The 17035-nt window shown below is 36.3% G+C and overlaps 2 protein-coding genes across 2 annotated transcripts; both read right to left on the bottom strand.

Moving 5' to 3' along the window:
- Positions 1-63: 63 nt before the first annotated feature.
- Positions 64-2646, bottom strand: LOC102581364 (pentatricopeptide repeat-containing protein At3g09650, chloroplastic). Its single transcript, XM_006361712.2, has one exon. It carries the CDS (start codon positions 2492-2494, stop codon positions 278-280), a length of 2217 nt encoding a protein of 738 aa, XP_006361774.1. The 5' UTR covers positions 2495-2646; the 3' UTR covers positions 64-277.
- Positions 2647-4716: 2070 nt separating this feature from the next.
- Positions 4717-15641, bottom strand: LOC102581024 (E3 ubiquitin-protein ligase UPL4). Its single transcript, XM_006361711.2, has 18 exons — positions 15425-15641; positions 13460-14100; positions 13207-13317; positions 12994-13110; positions 12742-12900; positions 12475-12636; positions 9961-10113; positions 9768-9886; positions 8537-9680; positions 8324-8419; positions 6872-8101; positions 6565-6795; positions 6380-6484; positions 5787-5867; positions 5627-5695; positions 5412-5540; positions 5224-5307; positions 4717-5129 (listed from the first exon to the last, which is right to left on the bottom strand). The coding sequence occupies exons 2-18, from the start codon at positions 14066-14068 to the stop codon at positions 5064-5066; spliced, it is 4665 nt and encodes a 1554-aa protein (XP_006361773.1). The 5' UTR covers positions 14069-14100; positions 15425-15641; the 3' UTR covers positions 4717-5063.
- Positions 15642-17035: the final 1394 nt, after the last annotated feature.

The raw sequence follows: 17035 nt of genomic DNA, 5'->3' as shown, positions 1-17035 counted from the left end.
TGTGACGAAAGAGCTAAAAAGTACAGCATTATGTAACCCATTAATTGATGTATACACCTTATGAACTTTGGTAAAACAAAAAAGTATAATTGCTATTGATCATCATACATAGAATACAGAGTGTGGTTATATCAGGGCTTCATTACATTAAATTCCTGCCTTCCAACTATACTATAATCGAGGAGAAAGCTGTATCAGATTATATTTCAACTGTGTATAACACAACAAACTTTCAAATCTATATATTCAAGTTTAATACCTATGTTTTCATCTTCAATTATTCGGATTTGTATTCATCGTCGATTACTGAATCAAGGCGCCACTCACTTCCATAATAGGAGTTGGGCAATCCCAACCAGAACTTGAATGCTTCAGCTGCTCGTTTGCGTTCCTTTCTCCTGTCCTGTCTAGCTCTCGACGCATGCTTACTAGTAAACATCCTTGAATGCATCTCGACGTAGATCCTAGTAAACTTGGTCTTATTTGGTGGTATCCCGTGTTGCTCCATGCAAGCAACGATTTCCAAAGCTTTCTTGAAGAAAGCCGCCCTGACACATATATCTGCCAAAGTATCCAACAGTCCTTCATCAGGTTCCAATGGCGGGACGCCTGAAGAGGGAATAGACTCCTCTCCATTTCCCATTCCGCACCTCTGTTTTATCTCATTCCAAAGCAAGAGCGCTTCTCCTGGCTTCCTAGCCAAAGCAATCCCATTTGCAAGACTGCCATAAGTGGCCACATTCGGGTAGAATCCGTTTTCTTTCATCCTCTCAATCACACTCTTTGCTTCCTCAACCTTTCCCAGCTTAGAGTATGCATCTACCAACATATTCCAAGCCACCAAATCAACCTTCACTCGAGGGTCTTTAAGCATCTCGTCAAACACCTTGTTAGCTAGCTTAGCCTGACCAGACGAGGCAAAAGCTTTCATCAAAGTGGTGTAACTTACTTTGGTCGGAGCAATACCTCTCGCTCTCATCTCGTTGAAGTAAGAAAGAGCTCCTGCACAGTCATCTACCAATATACATCCATCAATGATTGTGTTATAAGAAACCACATCAGGCTCTATTCCAGTATCAATCATCTCTTTAATCAGCTCTTCTGCCATGTCAATATGCAGCTGTTGGCAATATCCTTTGATCAAAACATTGTAAGTTACTCTATTAGCAGGGACACCAATCCTGACCATCTCGGCCAGCACCTCCCGTGCCCTATCCATTAAACCTTGCTTCACAAATGCAGAAATAACCGTCGTGTAAGTGACATGGTCCGGATGGCTCTCACTATCTCCTAGATGTCTCATTGCCTCTAACATCCTCACCATATCTGTAACACGGCCAGCATTCATATAACCTTTCATTAAAGTCGTATACATCCTAGAATTCGGTTCAAACACTCTAGACAACTCCGGTGGCTCATTATCTCTCCAATTAACAGAATTTGGGAGCAACTTGTCAAACACATCACTATCATTCAAACACACCTCTTCCACATTACCCTCTCTTAGCATCTTACACAAATCTCTCCTCCCTTCCCTCATTGCCTGAACAACTTTTTCAGCAGTAACCAAATCACCAAAACCAACATAAGCAGCAACAAGAGACTGAAATGTTGACATACACAATGGAATTCCTTTCTCAAGTATCCTTTCCAATACGAAAACAAGCAAATCCTTCCTATCACCTCTGGCACAAAGCTTAATCATCACATTATAACTCAAAACATCAGGCTCACAATCAAACTCACTCATTTCATTAAACAACTCCAAGAATCTATTTTTATCACCAAGATTAGCACAAGCATTCAACACAGCATTATACGCGGCTGTATCAGGCAGCGAATGCTTAACCAAATCAAGATTAGACAACCTACGAATCCTTTTAGTAACGGCACGAAAAAGACCCAAACTCTCAATTGGACCATCATCACCAGAGGATGCAAGACGACTAACAACAGAACTCCAAGCTTTAACATGAGGTAAATAACCAGATTTCAACATTGACTTAATAATAGAAGCAGCATAAAGAACATGTCCACCTTTAGCTGCAGCACTAGCAAGAAGTCCAAGGGAATTCGCGTCGAGGCGGTGGAGTTGCCGTTCATGGCGGAGGCGTTGGATGATTGACTGAGCACGGCGGAGGCTGATAGTGGAGTTTTGGTAAGATAATTGAGAAACTAAACGGCTAAGACAAGTGGGGTTTGGGAGTTGTTGATCAAGATTCTTGGTGTAGTATAACCAAGCTTCATCAGTCTTCCTTTGCTGCAAAAGGGTCAAAAGGGTATTGTCAGGGGAAGCTGAAAATGAGTTCTTGGAGGTGATTAAGGAAGTGGGGTTGGAGGGATTGGAAGTGGGGTGAGGTTGAAATGAGCTATTGGTAGCTTTACAAGTGAGGGTTGAAGAGGAGAAGGAGTTAAAGATGAGATTTTGGGTGAAGGGAAATGGTGAAGTTGAGGAAGGGGGTGAAAGGGGGGTGGGGGGTAGTAGAGTTGTCATGAATTCTTGAACATTTGGGGAAGAAGAGAAAGGAGAGGGAGAAGTTGTTTCAAATTGAGGAAATGGTGATAAGGTGTTTATTTTTGGGGTTGAGGGGTTTTGGGTGGAGAAGGGATGAACTACGTAATGGGGTTTAGTTGGTGGTTCTTGTACTTTCACTCTTTTCTTGATTTTTATTTTGGGGGTGGGGAGGGGGGGTGATTGGACACAACACAATCGAGTATCATAACATTTCAATCGTGTCATACAAAATAATCATCTAGACACATTCAAAAATTATTATGTCAAATTAGTATTTAGATGTCCACGAGACATAGTAAAGATGAATTGAAGGATTTAATTGTCAGTTGAAATCAAATTGAGATTTTGCTGGTGGCTCTTGTACTTACACTCTTCTTCTTGATTTTTATTTTTTTTGAGGGGGCGGGGACGGACACAACACAACTGAGTAAGCATATTTAGACACTTCATTTTGTCTCTTATATAGCAATTGAACACTACAACATATAAAATAATTATTTAGACACATTCAAAAATTATTGTGTCAAGTTAGTATTAGATATCCACGAGACATAGTGAAGATGGGTTGAAGTGTTTGATTGTCCGTTGAGAGATTAAGTTGAGGTGTTTAAATATACACGATCAAAGTTAAACTGTTTATTTGTTGGTTAAAATCTAATTTGAGGTGTTGTTTATATATTATGTTTTTTTTTATGGAAAAAAATTAAAAAAAATATCTAGAAGAATGGGATATTTTCACATCTTTTTGTTCTTTTTGGAGTGTGGATGGAAGGTGCCATCTACTTGGAGCATGTCTAGATTAAGACATTTTTTGGATTATTAAGATGGACTAATTGAGTGTGTGGTTGATATCAGAACTCATTTGTTTAATTAAATAATTATAAATAGCTTAGATGTTTCAAGTACTGAAATAATTAAAATATGCATGGTGGGTAAATGTTACTTTCTTCTGGCCCTAATTACTTGTCCACTTTAAATTGACACACCTATTAAAAAAACAAGTATTGACATAGTGAACTTACCATTTTCAAAAAGTTTTACCTTTTTCAAAGTAATTAACTGAGGGTATAATAGATAAAAATTTTTTTATCCTTTCTTGATTTGTCAAAATAGACAAGTAATTAGGGACAACTAAAAAGAAAAAAATGGACAAGTAATTAAGGACAGAGGGAGTATTTCCTTTGGGAGCCTTTTTTTTTTGTGGGGTGTGTGTGTGGGGTTGGGGTGGGGGTGGGGGTGGGGGCGTAAGGGATATTTTCTTCCTCTTGTTTGACAATCATTTATTGGGTGGTTCTTGTACACACACCCCTCAAACCCCAGGGAAGATTATATTTTTTCTTTTTTGTTCTTTTTGGAGTGTGGGTGAATAGTACTTCCAATTTGAAGTATGTCTAGATTAAGACACTTTTTGGACTATTAAGAGATTTGAGTAAATGAGAGTGTTGGCTAACATGATAAATATGAAAAGTGATTTCTTTTTTTTTTTTAAAAAAACTAAAAAGGAAAACAAGATAGTGAATTAAAATGTAAGGAGTATATCTTTCTAGTTCTATACGTTTTGAAAATCATAGCAAAGCTACACTTGTATAGGATTGAAATGTTATGAGTATATCATTCTAATTTTACACATTTTGAAACCCATAGCAAACTACACTTGTATAATGTATAGGATCGAAATACGCAATGTAAAAGTACCCCTTCATCTCATTTTATGTGAAAGATATTTGAGTGACCGAAGTTTAAGAAGTTAAAAAATAAATTGACATGTAAGTCAAATATTGCATATGCAAAATATCAAAAGTATCCGTATTGCATCTCAATAGTAGACTACAGTAAGACCTGAAAAAAGCAACATAAAAAAAAGTGTTTTGAGGGAAACTTTTACTGGTTCTGAATTTGGCCTTCAAAGACCAAAAGTACATTTTCTTGTACTCCAACAAATTGCAATAAATCTTGCAATTTCAAGATCTTTATAGTGATAGCACATCGAAAAAGATCTTTCGATCAAAACAGGGATACAAAGACCGGACATATAAAGATAAATCAGACAAGAAAAGTGTCAAACTCCGCGTGGATAGTCAGAAGTTGACAATATCTAAAGTCGAGATCAGCAGGAACATCTATCTAAGCGAGCTCAAAACAGGCATTTCCGACCAAGTTTGTAAGCTCAAGAAGAGAAATGAAACCAAAAAGAAGGAACATAATAAGAAAGTTTCATCTTTCTATCAAACTGACCTTAAAAGAAATATATGTGTCCACAATTGTTTCCTGATACATAGTTTACCAACAAAGCTTTAACCCCCTTCCCCCAAAGAACTTTTCACTGTATAATTCTCCTTCAAGAACTGGACTATCTACTTATAATTTTTATACTAATAACTAATAAACCATTGATGTCTGCACAACCACCAAGTTTAGTTAGGCCAGCAGCAGTAACCAGCTCTCCTTCAACTCCACAAACCACCCGCTGCCACGATCTTCTAAGCCACCACCTACTCTGAACTATACTATTCACAAACTATGTACCTGATTGATCAAGCCAGGGAACCTATGAAAGATGGAATGAGCCTTGTCCTTCCATTATGGCATATAACAGCTTTTCCTTCATTTTCTCCTGCAAAATTTCACGGGAAAAAGGAGTTACTTCTTTTGTCAAATAATAAAGAAAAGATATCTCACACAAGGGAGTGAAAGAGAAAGGAGCTGACTTTTGAAGAGTAAGGTGGTAGCTTGAGATAATTGGCACATGTCATCACACTAGGTAGGTCAGCGTCGACCCAAACACTGCAACTCTGCGACAAACCAAAACAGTAGACATTAAAGCAGGAAGTAACATAATAATGCGAACATCTTTTTGTTTCGTCTATTAAGCACTCAGGAAATCTACTGGAAGTACCTTCCGAACGATTGTTAACTTTGGGCTAAGAGATGCCAGACCCCCTGGAGGCAGTCTAGGTGCACCAGTCACAAACTGCAGGAATGCTCTCTGTTGCTTGCTGTCAAATTCCTTCATAATTTCAAGTAACTACAGATTTGCAGTAAGTCAATTGTCATTAGTAGCAATTGGTTCCATTAAAGAATAAAAATCTAAGAAGATAGGACTGTACGAACATTTAAAACTGGAGGACTGTTGGCAGTGTATCCATGGTCAAACTTGATGTGATCCAGAAGCTCATTGGACTGCCCAAAACAACAAAAATCGGTTTTAAAAAACAAACAGGAGATCGATCTTTAAGTAATACCCATCAGCTGCTCAGAAAACACAACTTACGTTCCAGAATCCACACTCTCCGCACAATAGTCTCTCTAATTCATCTTCAGTGAAAACCTGAAGATGTCTGATGGGGAAAACCTGAGGAATCAACAACATTGAAGATGAAAACTATTGGTTTTAGAAAAGGTTAAGACAGAACAAATGAGTAACCCGCAAACCGCGTTTAGAATTCCTACTAAATCTTATGGCAATAGAAACTGATTATTTGATTTGATGAAGTAGCTCCAAAATTCTGCCATTTATATAAGAAGAAATAACAGCGGTATAGTATTTCAAATACAGATGGAAGTTACATATTGGGGATCACCACATGATGAATTTGACTGTGTTGTTAGTGTTCATGTACCAGATGAAAATTATCTCAAATGACCTGCAAATCTTAAGGCGTGATAAAAACCTACATGGCCTCTCCTATAAATTTCTGGAATTATTTCTTCCAGGGAGTATTCTCTTGCATCCAATTGTCAATTGATTAGGTAAGTAGATCAGACTTCATAGAAGTTGATCATAAACTGAAACTTATGCAAACTATAGTTGAAGAACTATTACTTCAATAGTTTATACTAAAAGGTAGACTGATGGAGGCGGACCTGATCAAAGCCCGACTTGAATGCTCCAATTTGTCTTGAAATTCCAGAATTTAGAGTAGCATCCACAACGAGTAAAACATATTCCTCTAAGTTAGAGGAGTCAACCTAGAAACAAGTCATCAACTTCAATGATTAGCCTGTTAGAATCTCAAAAAATATCAGGCATCAACTTGTAGAGTGCTAACCGTTTTTGCATCAGATGCAGAATTAAGGACATAATCTGGATAGCCAGGAAGAGTATAGTCAAGACAAAGATCACCAATTTTTGTATTCCGGAAATTAAGTTCTAGGTCTAACGATGATTTTCCCTCAGGATGTGATTCCAGATGTCTTTTTCTTTCAACAAGAGCCTGAAATTCTAGGAGAACTCCACCAAGTTCAGGGTCAAATGACGGGATGTCATACACAGTGAGTTCCTACAAAAAGAAGAGAACATAAGGAGAACTCAAGAACTAGAACTAACAAGGATGTCTACTAAAGCATGGAGCATACCTTCCCAAGAAGAAGCTTGTAAAATGCTCTGGATAACCGAAGATCTAGAACCCTGCCATCTTGAAGAGACTTCGCAACTATCTGGCCCAGAAGCACAAACTTTTTCAGCACTTCAGAGAACTCTAGGCCATTTAATGAATGGGGTGAAGGTGACCATGGGCGGGGGAACAGACCAAAAGGAGAGAAAATAATTCCAGATTCCTCCTCTACACTCACGCTGCCATGAGCCATGTGATCACCTCTCCACATCGCTAGCCCAATCTTCTGGAACTCATGACTGACCAAGGTAAAAAATTCTAGCGTCGGACCAAGACCAGTACCAACCTCATCATTATATTCCACCTCAATGACAACCTTCTGATTGGCATGGAGGTCCATCATCTGCCTAGCAGAATCCAAAATTCTACTTCGATGAACTAATAATTTTTTCCGGCGTAAAACACTACTGTTTTGGTGCCTACCGCTCATGCCTGCAGCCGTATTATGAGACGATGATTCAGGCTGAATTGGCTGTCGACCAAATGCAGCAAGGCGGAAATACTTGCATCTTGCTTCGAAACCAAACAAAAAGGGGCATGAATTAACCAATTGTTCACACCAAGGTGGCAAACCACCTATGGAAACAGAAAAGGGATTCCTCATTTGCAGTTCTATTTTCTCTGTCAATTTAGTGCTTGCAAATTCATTCTGAGGGAGATCAGAATTTGTGACCTTAATATCACCAAAATTGGTAGTCTTTCCTTCAGCAAAAGCATATAGTTTTGTTCGAGACCCAAGATGAAAACTGAACCTGTTCAAACCTTCCAAGCTTCTAAGAAGAAATAAGATATCATAAGTTGGACTTGATTTCTCAAGATCAACCATTTCAGAACCGAACATGCTAGAGAAAGATGGGGTGTACTGCCACCATGCTGTAGGTTTCTCAGATGGAGTAGAATGTACAGCATGTTTGCAACTCTGAGGACATCCTGGTTTATGTCTCACAAATCTTCTGTAGGTCACCCTGTGTACTTGACTCCATATGCTTGAATTAGTAGTGATGTCATTCTCTGCTTTAATCTGCTGCAGGAGTACAGTTTGATATAGGGTCAACTTGTGGTTCCACTTCTGTCCCTCCAGGTAGAATATCAATTTAGGTGCAACATTTTCATCATCACAACATCCAGTACACTCCAAACTTGTACTACTATCATCTTCAGATGAATTCAATCTTCCTTTCTTCAAAGACTCCTACAAGGCATCAGCGCAAACATAACATCAGGGATATGACAGAATTCAGAGGATCAGGTTGATTTGAGACAGTCAATTAAGATTCTGTAGCTATTCAAAGCATAATACAAAATCACTTAAAAGATATAACAATGTCACCCATCGCAAAGCAAGAATCGAGGACATACTCAAAAATACATAAGATATAACTTGTTAAAACTGTTAGCGAAGGAAAAGACTTACTGCATTAACATCTGAAATATCCATTGGAACACTCTTTGTTTGTTCTACATCCACAGTTTCCACTTCAGCAAATAATTGCAAGTTATTCTTCACAACCTGAAAGAGAACCACAGGAATTTTGGATGAGGAAGCTCATTGCCACTAAATAGAAAGTCTAAACATAACAGATTGAGGAACAACAAGTACAAAAAAGGAAAAAAATGATAAACCAACCTGCGTTTCATGGGAATCTGTGGAAGTGGTGTCCGATTCCATGGGTCCTGGATTTTTACCTTGAGACGTGCTTACATCTTGTGATACACGAGATGGTGACTCTTCCTCCAAATCCAGAGTGGGTGGATTCAACTTTTCACTTTTCTTTCTACTCACTTTTGGCCACAGGTATCCCTCAATTGTTTCCAACAGCGAAAAGGGATCTACATTCACAACACTCTCCGGATAATCAACAAGTGATGACTCCCCCTCTCCCTTCACAAACTGGACCTTCAGACAAGGATATGGAGTACAATGCCCATATGGGATTGTAGCATATGAGTTTCGTAGCTTAGATGCATGACTGATGACTGGGAAGTTTTCAACAGAGCTAAGTGCACTATGCAATCTCCTTATCAAAGCTAGAAAAGTGGAGTTCTCCACAAGCGGGCCAGAGTTATCCAAAAGTAATCTACCAAACAGCTCAAATCTATTTTCTATAATATACAGCTGATTTACTGAGACATCACCATCTACCTTTTTTCCCAAGTATTGGCCATTGGAGAGGTAATTTACTAGAGACTTCACAACTCCACTCTCAATGAACTCGAATGTAGAAATGGCATTATTCCCATTTAACTCTGACATAATTTGATGCAAAACAGGGTAAAAGTCTTCTTTCTCTTGAGAAGGAGCAATGCTGCTACTAAATTTGTGAACCAGATCAGTTAACTGAGAAGAAAGAGTCTTGAGCTTCTGAAGAACATCGGTTATTCCTAATCTGGGGTTCATTGAGTCTGTTGCAAAGTAATTGGTCTTGATATGCCTAGCAAGACTTTGGACAGTCTCTTTCTCTATCTTGCAAGTCCTTGATTCTGGTCCTGTTGGAGTCTGAACAGCATCAGAAGCAAAACAAAGACAATTTACTGCAGTAGGTGGTACTGATCCTTGGCCGGCTTCATCTGATGCTTGAACACCATTGGTTGAAAACAGAGACTGCGAACATTTTTCCGGGGAAAGAAGTGCATCAACAGCAAAAAGAACACCTTCCTTAACAAATGAGGCCAAGAAAATATGAGAGAGCTTCTCTAGTAGCTTATCAACAATTTGAAGGGCTAGTATCAGAACATGAGGATCTTTGCGAGTAAAAACTCCTGCTAAGAAGCTGTAAGATACAGAGAAGTCAATTTAGACTAATAGAAGAAGAAACTAAATTTTTGCTTAAAACATGGAAGAAGCAAAAGCATCTCACCTTGAAATGTTAGTATCTTGAAGAAATTCAAGCCTGTCAGATTTGCTGAAATAAACCAACTTATTGATGACAGAGAGACAGCCAAACCATGCATTTAAATTCATGCCAGAATTGACCACCTGTTTAACGATTAAAAAAGAGTCAGGGGAAGCTAGAGCAAGCTAATTTATATACCACAAATAAGTATAACCACCTGGATCAGCACAGGAAGTAAATGAAACCCAAATTTCTCCAGAAGATCCGGATGGTTGATGAGGAAATCTTCCTTGTCTTCGGCTAGCTTGATATTCTGCTCTCTGGATATGGGAGGAAGAAGTTCATTTAACAACTTGAGAACTTCATCTACCTGAGGACAAAGACAATACAACTCTTTTCCTTCAGCAGTCATCACATGTACAATCATACCATCTAACAAGATATGAGCCAAGGTACTGCCATTTCATAAATTAAAGGGGTGTCAACAAAGCTATACCAAAGGAAATTACTTATATTGCAAGTAGGGGTGTCAAAAAAGAGCCCAATTATAGGTAACCCGCCCAAAATTTTAAGAATTGGGCTCAAGATAATTTGAAATGGGTTCAATCTCAACTCATTCAAGTTTTAACCCATTTTAAGAGAATCCTCAATTGAGACCAATTTAATCTCCAATTTCAACCCATTTTAAGACTCTTTATTTGCATTGATGTAATGTAATGTATGTTCCTATATATTGAAGGTATGAATTACTATCTATTTTATATCTTTTAAGATTTATCTATCCATTTGTAACTTCTTTTTTTAAATTTTATCCTGAGTTCAAATTCAAATTGTGGTCATAAAACTTAAATAATGATATATTAAAATTATTGAGATTAATCGGGTCAAATTAGGTGGGTCAAGACCCAACCCGTGTTTAAGCCCATTTGAGCCCAAAGTAAACTTAGGCGGGCTAGGACCCAATCCAATTTCTATTTCAACCCATTTTAATATCTCCAATTTCAACTCAACTCGCCCATTTGAGACCCCTAATTGCAAGCAAAGCTCAACATTGTTTGAAAGGGGGTAAAAAAATGAACTGTTGATGATCCTACCACTGTAGGCTAACTGTTTGTTTAGATGATTAGATGCATGATTTACAACATTTTATATGGAAAAATCTAGATAACTCCTTTTCATTTGAGATGATTTTTCTTTTTCAGTTTTCAGCCACCTTTCAACCATCTCTTTCCTATTTCCCTCTCTGAAAGTCTTACAACTAAAAGGTAAGAAAAGCTACTTCATTCATTAAGCATAGGAGTGAAGGAGGAAATAAGAGATCTTTTGAAGGGAAAGATCTTGATTCATACTTCTGTGGAATAGCCTCGTATTTTAGATGTCTTTTGGTTCACCCATGAGGTTCCTCTTTGAGCAGAGGATTCTCTACTTTTGCTATACCTCTTGTTATATGGGATCTTCCCCAGTATCGATGAAATTATAATTACTTATAAGCAAATCAAGACTTGCACATCAAATTTATGGTGGTATTCCTCTACTCCATAATTCCAAGTCAAGACTTGCACATCAAATTTATGGTGGTATTCCTCTACACTCCCTTCTAATTCATACTCCTACTATTCTTCCTTCTCTTTCAAATGAAGAAATGGTTCTCTTAACCCTTAATCTTACTGTAGATCTTAGCTGCCACAAACTTGGTTATCAATGCGGTTGGTCCAGATCATTTACACTTGAATAATAATAAGTTTTCATCATGATTGCACCATACTTCCATATTCTATCTATTCCAACGAGAACACCATGTAGCTCCTCTAATAGCAATCCATGAGTTCCATACTAAAACTGAATGAAGCAAAGACAGATCACTTATTTTCCACAGAAAAAAAGAAGACCTAAATATCATTCAAGAAATACAGCATGACCTCATTGGTCCCTCTTTTTCCAACTCGTGACAAGTAAAACTCAAGCAAGTGCATGTACACAAGTCAATAAAGAAAGCACAAAGTTCGTGCTCTACTAAACTAATATTACTTTGGTATCTTTCCTCAAACTACCAGGCAACAGAGAACTATCTGTCAAATGAAACCCCATTTGTTGGAAAATTTTACTTTGTATAGGTAAACTACATTTTTGAAAAAATTAAAATATGTATATGATATTAACTTCTCGACACAAGGAATATCTCCAAAGCAATTGCCAGGGGGGTTCGAGGTTTATATGAGGTCCCAAGTTAGAGCCCCATTAGCACCACTTAAATGCCTTTTCTTGACCCATTGCTGAAAATCCTAAGGCAGACTTAATTCTCTAAATTTGGGTCTCTCCTTTTTCAAACATGCACTATTCTATGGAGCTTAAGCCATCAGTTCTTATGATGGGGACCAAAATGTTTGAGAAAGATATCAATGCGTGATTGCATTTATATTATTTGGAAAAACGAGACAGAGAGCAGCAATTTTGAGAAGCTTATGTACAATTTTCGTCTCGACACTTCTCACTCCACTTTAATCTCTTTTTTATTTTTTGGGGTCAATTTATGCCCACAAAGGTAGGGTTAAGGTCTGTGTTACAATTTTACCCTCCCCAAACCCCACTTGTGAGGTTATACTAAGTATATTATTATTGTTGGGGTCAATTCTATGCTACAACTCCCTTATCATATATAGCTGCGAAATAGTTTCATCTAAACAAACATCACAATCAACAATTAAAAGAATAAGGGAACTTTATAAAGCACCTGATTATAATGCCCATCAACCATCAGAGTAGAAGGCACCCCATGTGAGAAGTCATGAGTGGATAAAATGTCCTTTAATATGTGGCTGATGTTAAGTTCAAAGAGAGTCTTGACAGCAACAATAGAGCCAGCAGCCAGTTTGACAAGTAACCCAATTAAACCCTAACATGAAGGGAAAAAATTACATATAAACCAAGACACTGAAGAATGTAGATTAGGGATATTCATATCTGATGTCAGCAACTAAAATACACTTCAAGATCTTACAACATAAACTGATTGGCTAACTGTTGTTCTTCCATTCAACTCTATGAGATGTGTGACTTGCTGAACCAGCATGTGGTTACACAGTTGGTCCAGCTTCTCTGAAGAATGGCATGCCTGCTCGACTATTCTAATCAAACAAGTTGCTACGCTCTCAACAAGCTGAAAGATAAAGAAACCATTTCAATGTTATAACAGTGTAACACTGAATAATTAAGAGGGATCAGTCCAGGAACAACTTTCCACAAATTATACCTGTCTATCCTCATATAGAAGAAGATTGCACAAAACGGGAACCGCCTCCATTAAAGGTGGAGGACATCCGGAGGGAAGCTTTTTACAAATATTTACGACAGTTAAGAGTGCCTTCCTCTGCAACAGATAAAAGAAACAAACAGAAGAAAATAAACATTTCAACCTCAATATCATCAGTTTATCTATAGCAGATTGTTAATGTTATTGCTTTACCTGCTCACTTGTCGAAAAGAAATCAATGTAATGTAAAATGGCCATTATAGCCCCAGATTGCAAACACACTATAGGTTGCTCCCGCGAGATTTTCTCTAGTGCTTGCAGACACTAAGTTGAAGAGGGAAAAAATCAATCACAGGATAACTCAAAAAATAAAAAATAAAATCGCAGGAGAACATCTAAAAAGCCTTCTACTCTTTAATTTAACACACACAAAAAAAAGAATTATTGATAAACAATTTCATCATACCTGTTCAGCCACATCCAAAAACTCAATGTCCCTTAGTCTTTGGCAAAGGGCAGGAACTGCGTCATGATTGACAAGGGAGGCCGAAGAACGAGGATGAACTTCACATAAATAAGTCATTGCCCTGATTGCTAATAGCATTATTTCAGGATTGCTCTCATATCTAGCCAATCTTACAAGAACGGGAGAAAATAAATCTGCCATTACGTTCGACATCGAACTATCAGGAGAAAACGATAACAAATCACATAGCTCCGTAAGAGCAGCCAACAGTGCTGATTCTTCAGATTCTTTGCTCAATCTTTCCAAAACTCCATTGAATTTGCTCTGATTGCCCATTAATTGCCGCCTGTAATAGTCCCTATAAGTATTATCAGATTCACAAGATCCATAAGCAGAGTCCTTTTCACCTTCACTTGACCCTGAAGTGGATGATGATGATGATGATGATGATGTGTCTATATCACCATGGTGACTTTCGTGTATGGAACTCATTGTAGTAGGAATCACTGAGTTGGAAGTACTAGGCCTGAAATCTGTTGAGCTACAGGGTCGCTTATCGGCAGGCAGTTCATCAACATTTTCAGTCCTTTTCTGCCCCCGGTTTCCCATGAAACAACACCAAGCCAGTTCTATATGTTTTCCTGTCAATATTATAAGCACTTCACTCTTAACAGCCTATTATCATTCTCAAATGCACCAAAACATAAGCAGATTGAATTTTCGTACATCTAAACAAAATTTAGGATCAAAACACTCGAACAAGCAAAATGGATATACTAGTTTCATAAAGCAGACTACAACTATTTCAGATTGAAGCCTAGTTGACTGATTGGGAATTATATCAGCCAACTTCTCCTGGTATAAATAGCACAACTTTATTACATAATCCATTCACTGATTGATCCATGGAAACAAAATCTTGGAATTCTCAAATAATGGGATCCATATATGCAACAACATACCCAGTGTAGTCGCACGAAATGGAGTTTTGGGGGAGTAAAGAGTATGCAGACACTTGGCTCAGCAAAAAACAGACCAAAGCAATCCAGAAAAAGAAGTAATGGATGTAAAATCCTAACAAACCATGTTGAACAGTAACTACAACAACCAAATAATACCATAATAGAACTACAGTAACAAAAATCGAAGGACAAAAAACTAGTCACAACAAATTAACTAGCGACAAGGAGAGCCTCCAAAGCAAAGTCATCATAGTGTTATGTGTTTGAGAATGTTTGATCATTTGGTAAAACAAACACACAAAACAAGCTTACAAAACTACAAAAACACTAAAATTAGCAACCAAATACATTGTTTCAACCAAAAAGAATGAAAAACAAAACAACCCCAGAAAAACTCCCAACTGATTTAAGCATAATATATACATGCATAGTTTAGCCTCCAATGTTAAGTCATCATAGTGTAATATGTTTGATCATCCAGTAAAACAAACAAACAATGCAAGCTTATAGCACTACAAAAACACTAAAATTAGCAAACAAATACATTGTTTCAACCACAAAGAATGAAAACAAAGGAACCCCAGAAAAACTACTAAGTGATTTAAGCATAATATACCTACATAGTTTAGCCTCCAAAGTAAAGTCATCGTAGTGTAACATATTTGATCATATAGTAAAACAAACAAACAAACAATTCAAACTTATATCACTACAAAAACACTAAAATTAGCAAAGAAACACATTGTTTCAACCACCAAAACTGAAAAACAAAACAACCCCACAAAAACTCCCAACTGATTTAAGCATAATATAACCATTCATAGTCACTGCAATTCAAGAACAGCCGATCAGCTTGAAGCAATTTCCAAAAAGACGACATCTTTATGATAAATAACCTCTACCCAGATGCTTAATAAGTTAAATAAGCCAAAAATTTGAAGACCCATAATCACTTTTTACACAATAAATAAGAAAAATATGAAAAAAATCAGTTCTTGGGTACCTAAAAGCGGTGGAGTTTAATCGATCTTTATCTCTTTTCTTTAATTAAATTACTTTCTTCTTCTTTCTTGATAATTCTGCGTTGAATATTTACACAATACACACCTAGTTCAGTGTGTGTTTGTGTGTTTTTACATAAATAAATACATGAAAATTAAAGGATGCTGATGATAGATAATGATGAAAACACAGTAGGAAGGAAGCAGTGGGGGTGGGCGTGGGGGTGGGGTGGAAGTAATTATGTGTATAATGAAGTTTTAAGAGTAAACAAATTCTAAATGAATAAGGTCTCTACTATCATCATGAAAAATATTTAGTGGTCGTTCGGTTAGGAATAAGTTATTTTAAATATTTTATTATTATATATATGAGATAATTTATTTCCTCATTATGGTAAAAATGATGAAATAAATAATCCAAGACTATTTGATACCTCCAATCAGATATGTGATAAAATAATATATTCTACATTTTATCTCAAGATTTTTATACATTATGCCTCACATTTAACGACTTCTAAGTGATTTAATAAAAATAAAATAATGTTTCTTTAGATACATGAGGTATATGTATTAGGTTAATAAAATTACTTTGTTATGAACAAGTTTTTATCATAAAATATTTGAATTGATATAGCTCGCGGTCAAAGTAAATAAAGTGTTTTTGTATATTAGCAAAATTATTTTGTATTTCTTTATATTATTAATTAATAATGCAGCGTGATTATATCATGGTATAAAATACACATTTTCAACTAATTGAGGTGAGTGTGATTGCTAGAAAATATATACTCTTTGTCAAGGAAATGACCTATTCATACCTCCAACGTTATATTGACTCACATGTATTTTTTTCGACTAAAAAAATTTTAAAAATCAATTATAAAAAAACGATTGAAATTAAAAACAATCCTTGAAATCTCAAAATTCGATATTATTCACAACAATCCTAAACGACCAAAATGCAATTTATTATTACATTTATATAGATTTTTTTTATATATATATATATGATAAAATTGACAAGAAGATGAGAGAGAAAAAGAAATCGATTGTCAAAGCACTAAACACAAATTTATCATCGAAATAATAAAAAAATTGTGTGTGTGAAATGATTAAATATACAGCTACATATCTTCTATTTCAATTAAAATTCTAAAAAGAATAATTAAAATGATAAAGATATATCTAAATCATTTATGCAATGATGAAATTATAAATATAACACTTTTAAAACAAAGAATACATTTGCCCTAAATCGTATACATTTTTAAAAAAAAATTCCCATAACAATAATAATTCACTATAAAGCAAAAGGTCTATAATAAAGTGAGATCAATTTCGCTATGTTTACTAAAAGAATATGATTTTATATACTTGTTATAACATTTCCTACTTGAACCAAATGGTAAAACAAAATGATTTTTGGATCTATGGTTAATTTAATGATTGGTCAAAATAATAATAATTTTTCTTGCTTAGAATTCTATAAATTTATAAACAATGTTGAATTATTAGTATAAGAAATATACTTACCGACGAAAGAGAGAGAGCGATTTGCTCAGTGATAGAACTCAAATATGATTCGGCTTATCACTTAAAGGCAGTTTATA

The sequence above is a fragment of the Solanum tuberosum genome, unplaced genomic scaffold, assembly GCF_000226075.1.
Source record: "Solanum tuberosum cultivar DM 1-3 516 R44 unplaced genomic scaffold, SolTub_3.0 scf00371, whole genome shotgun sequence".
In the NCBI taxonomy this organism is placed as follows: domain Eukaryota; kingdom Viridiplantae; phylum Streptophyta; class Magnoliopsida; order Solanales; family Solanaceae; genus Solanum; species Solanum tuberosum.
Note: the sequence above shows the minus strand (reverse complement) of the source record. Positions and strands in the feature narration are given on the sequence as shown.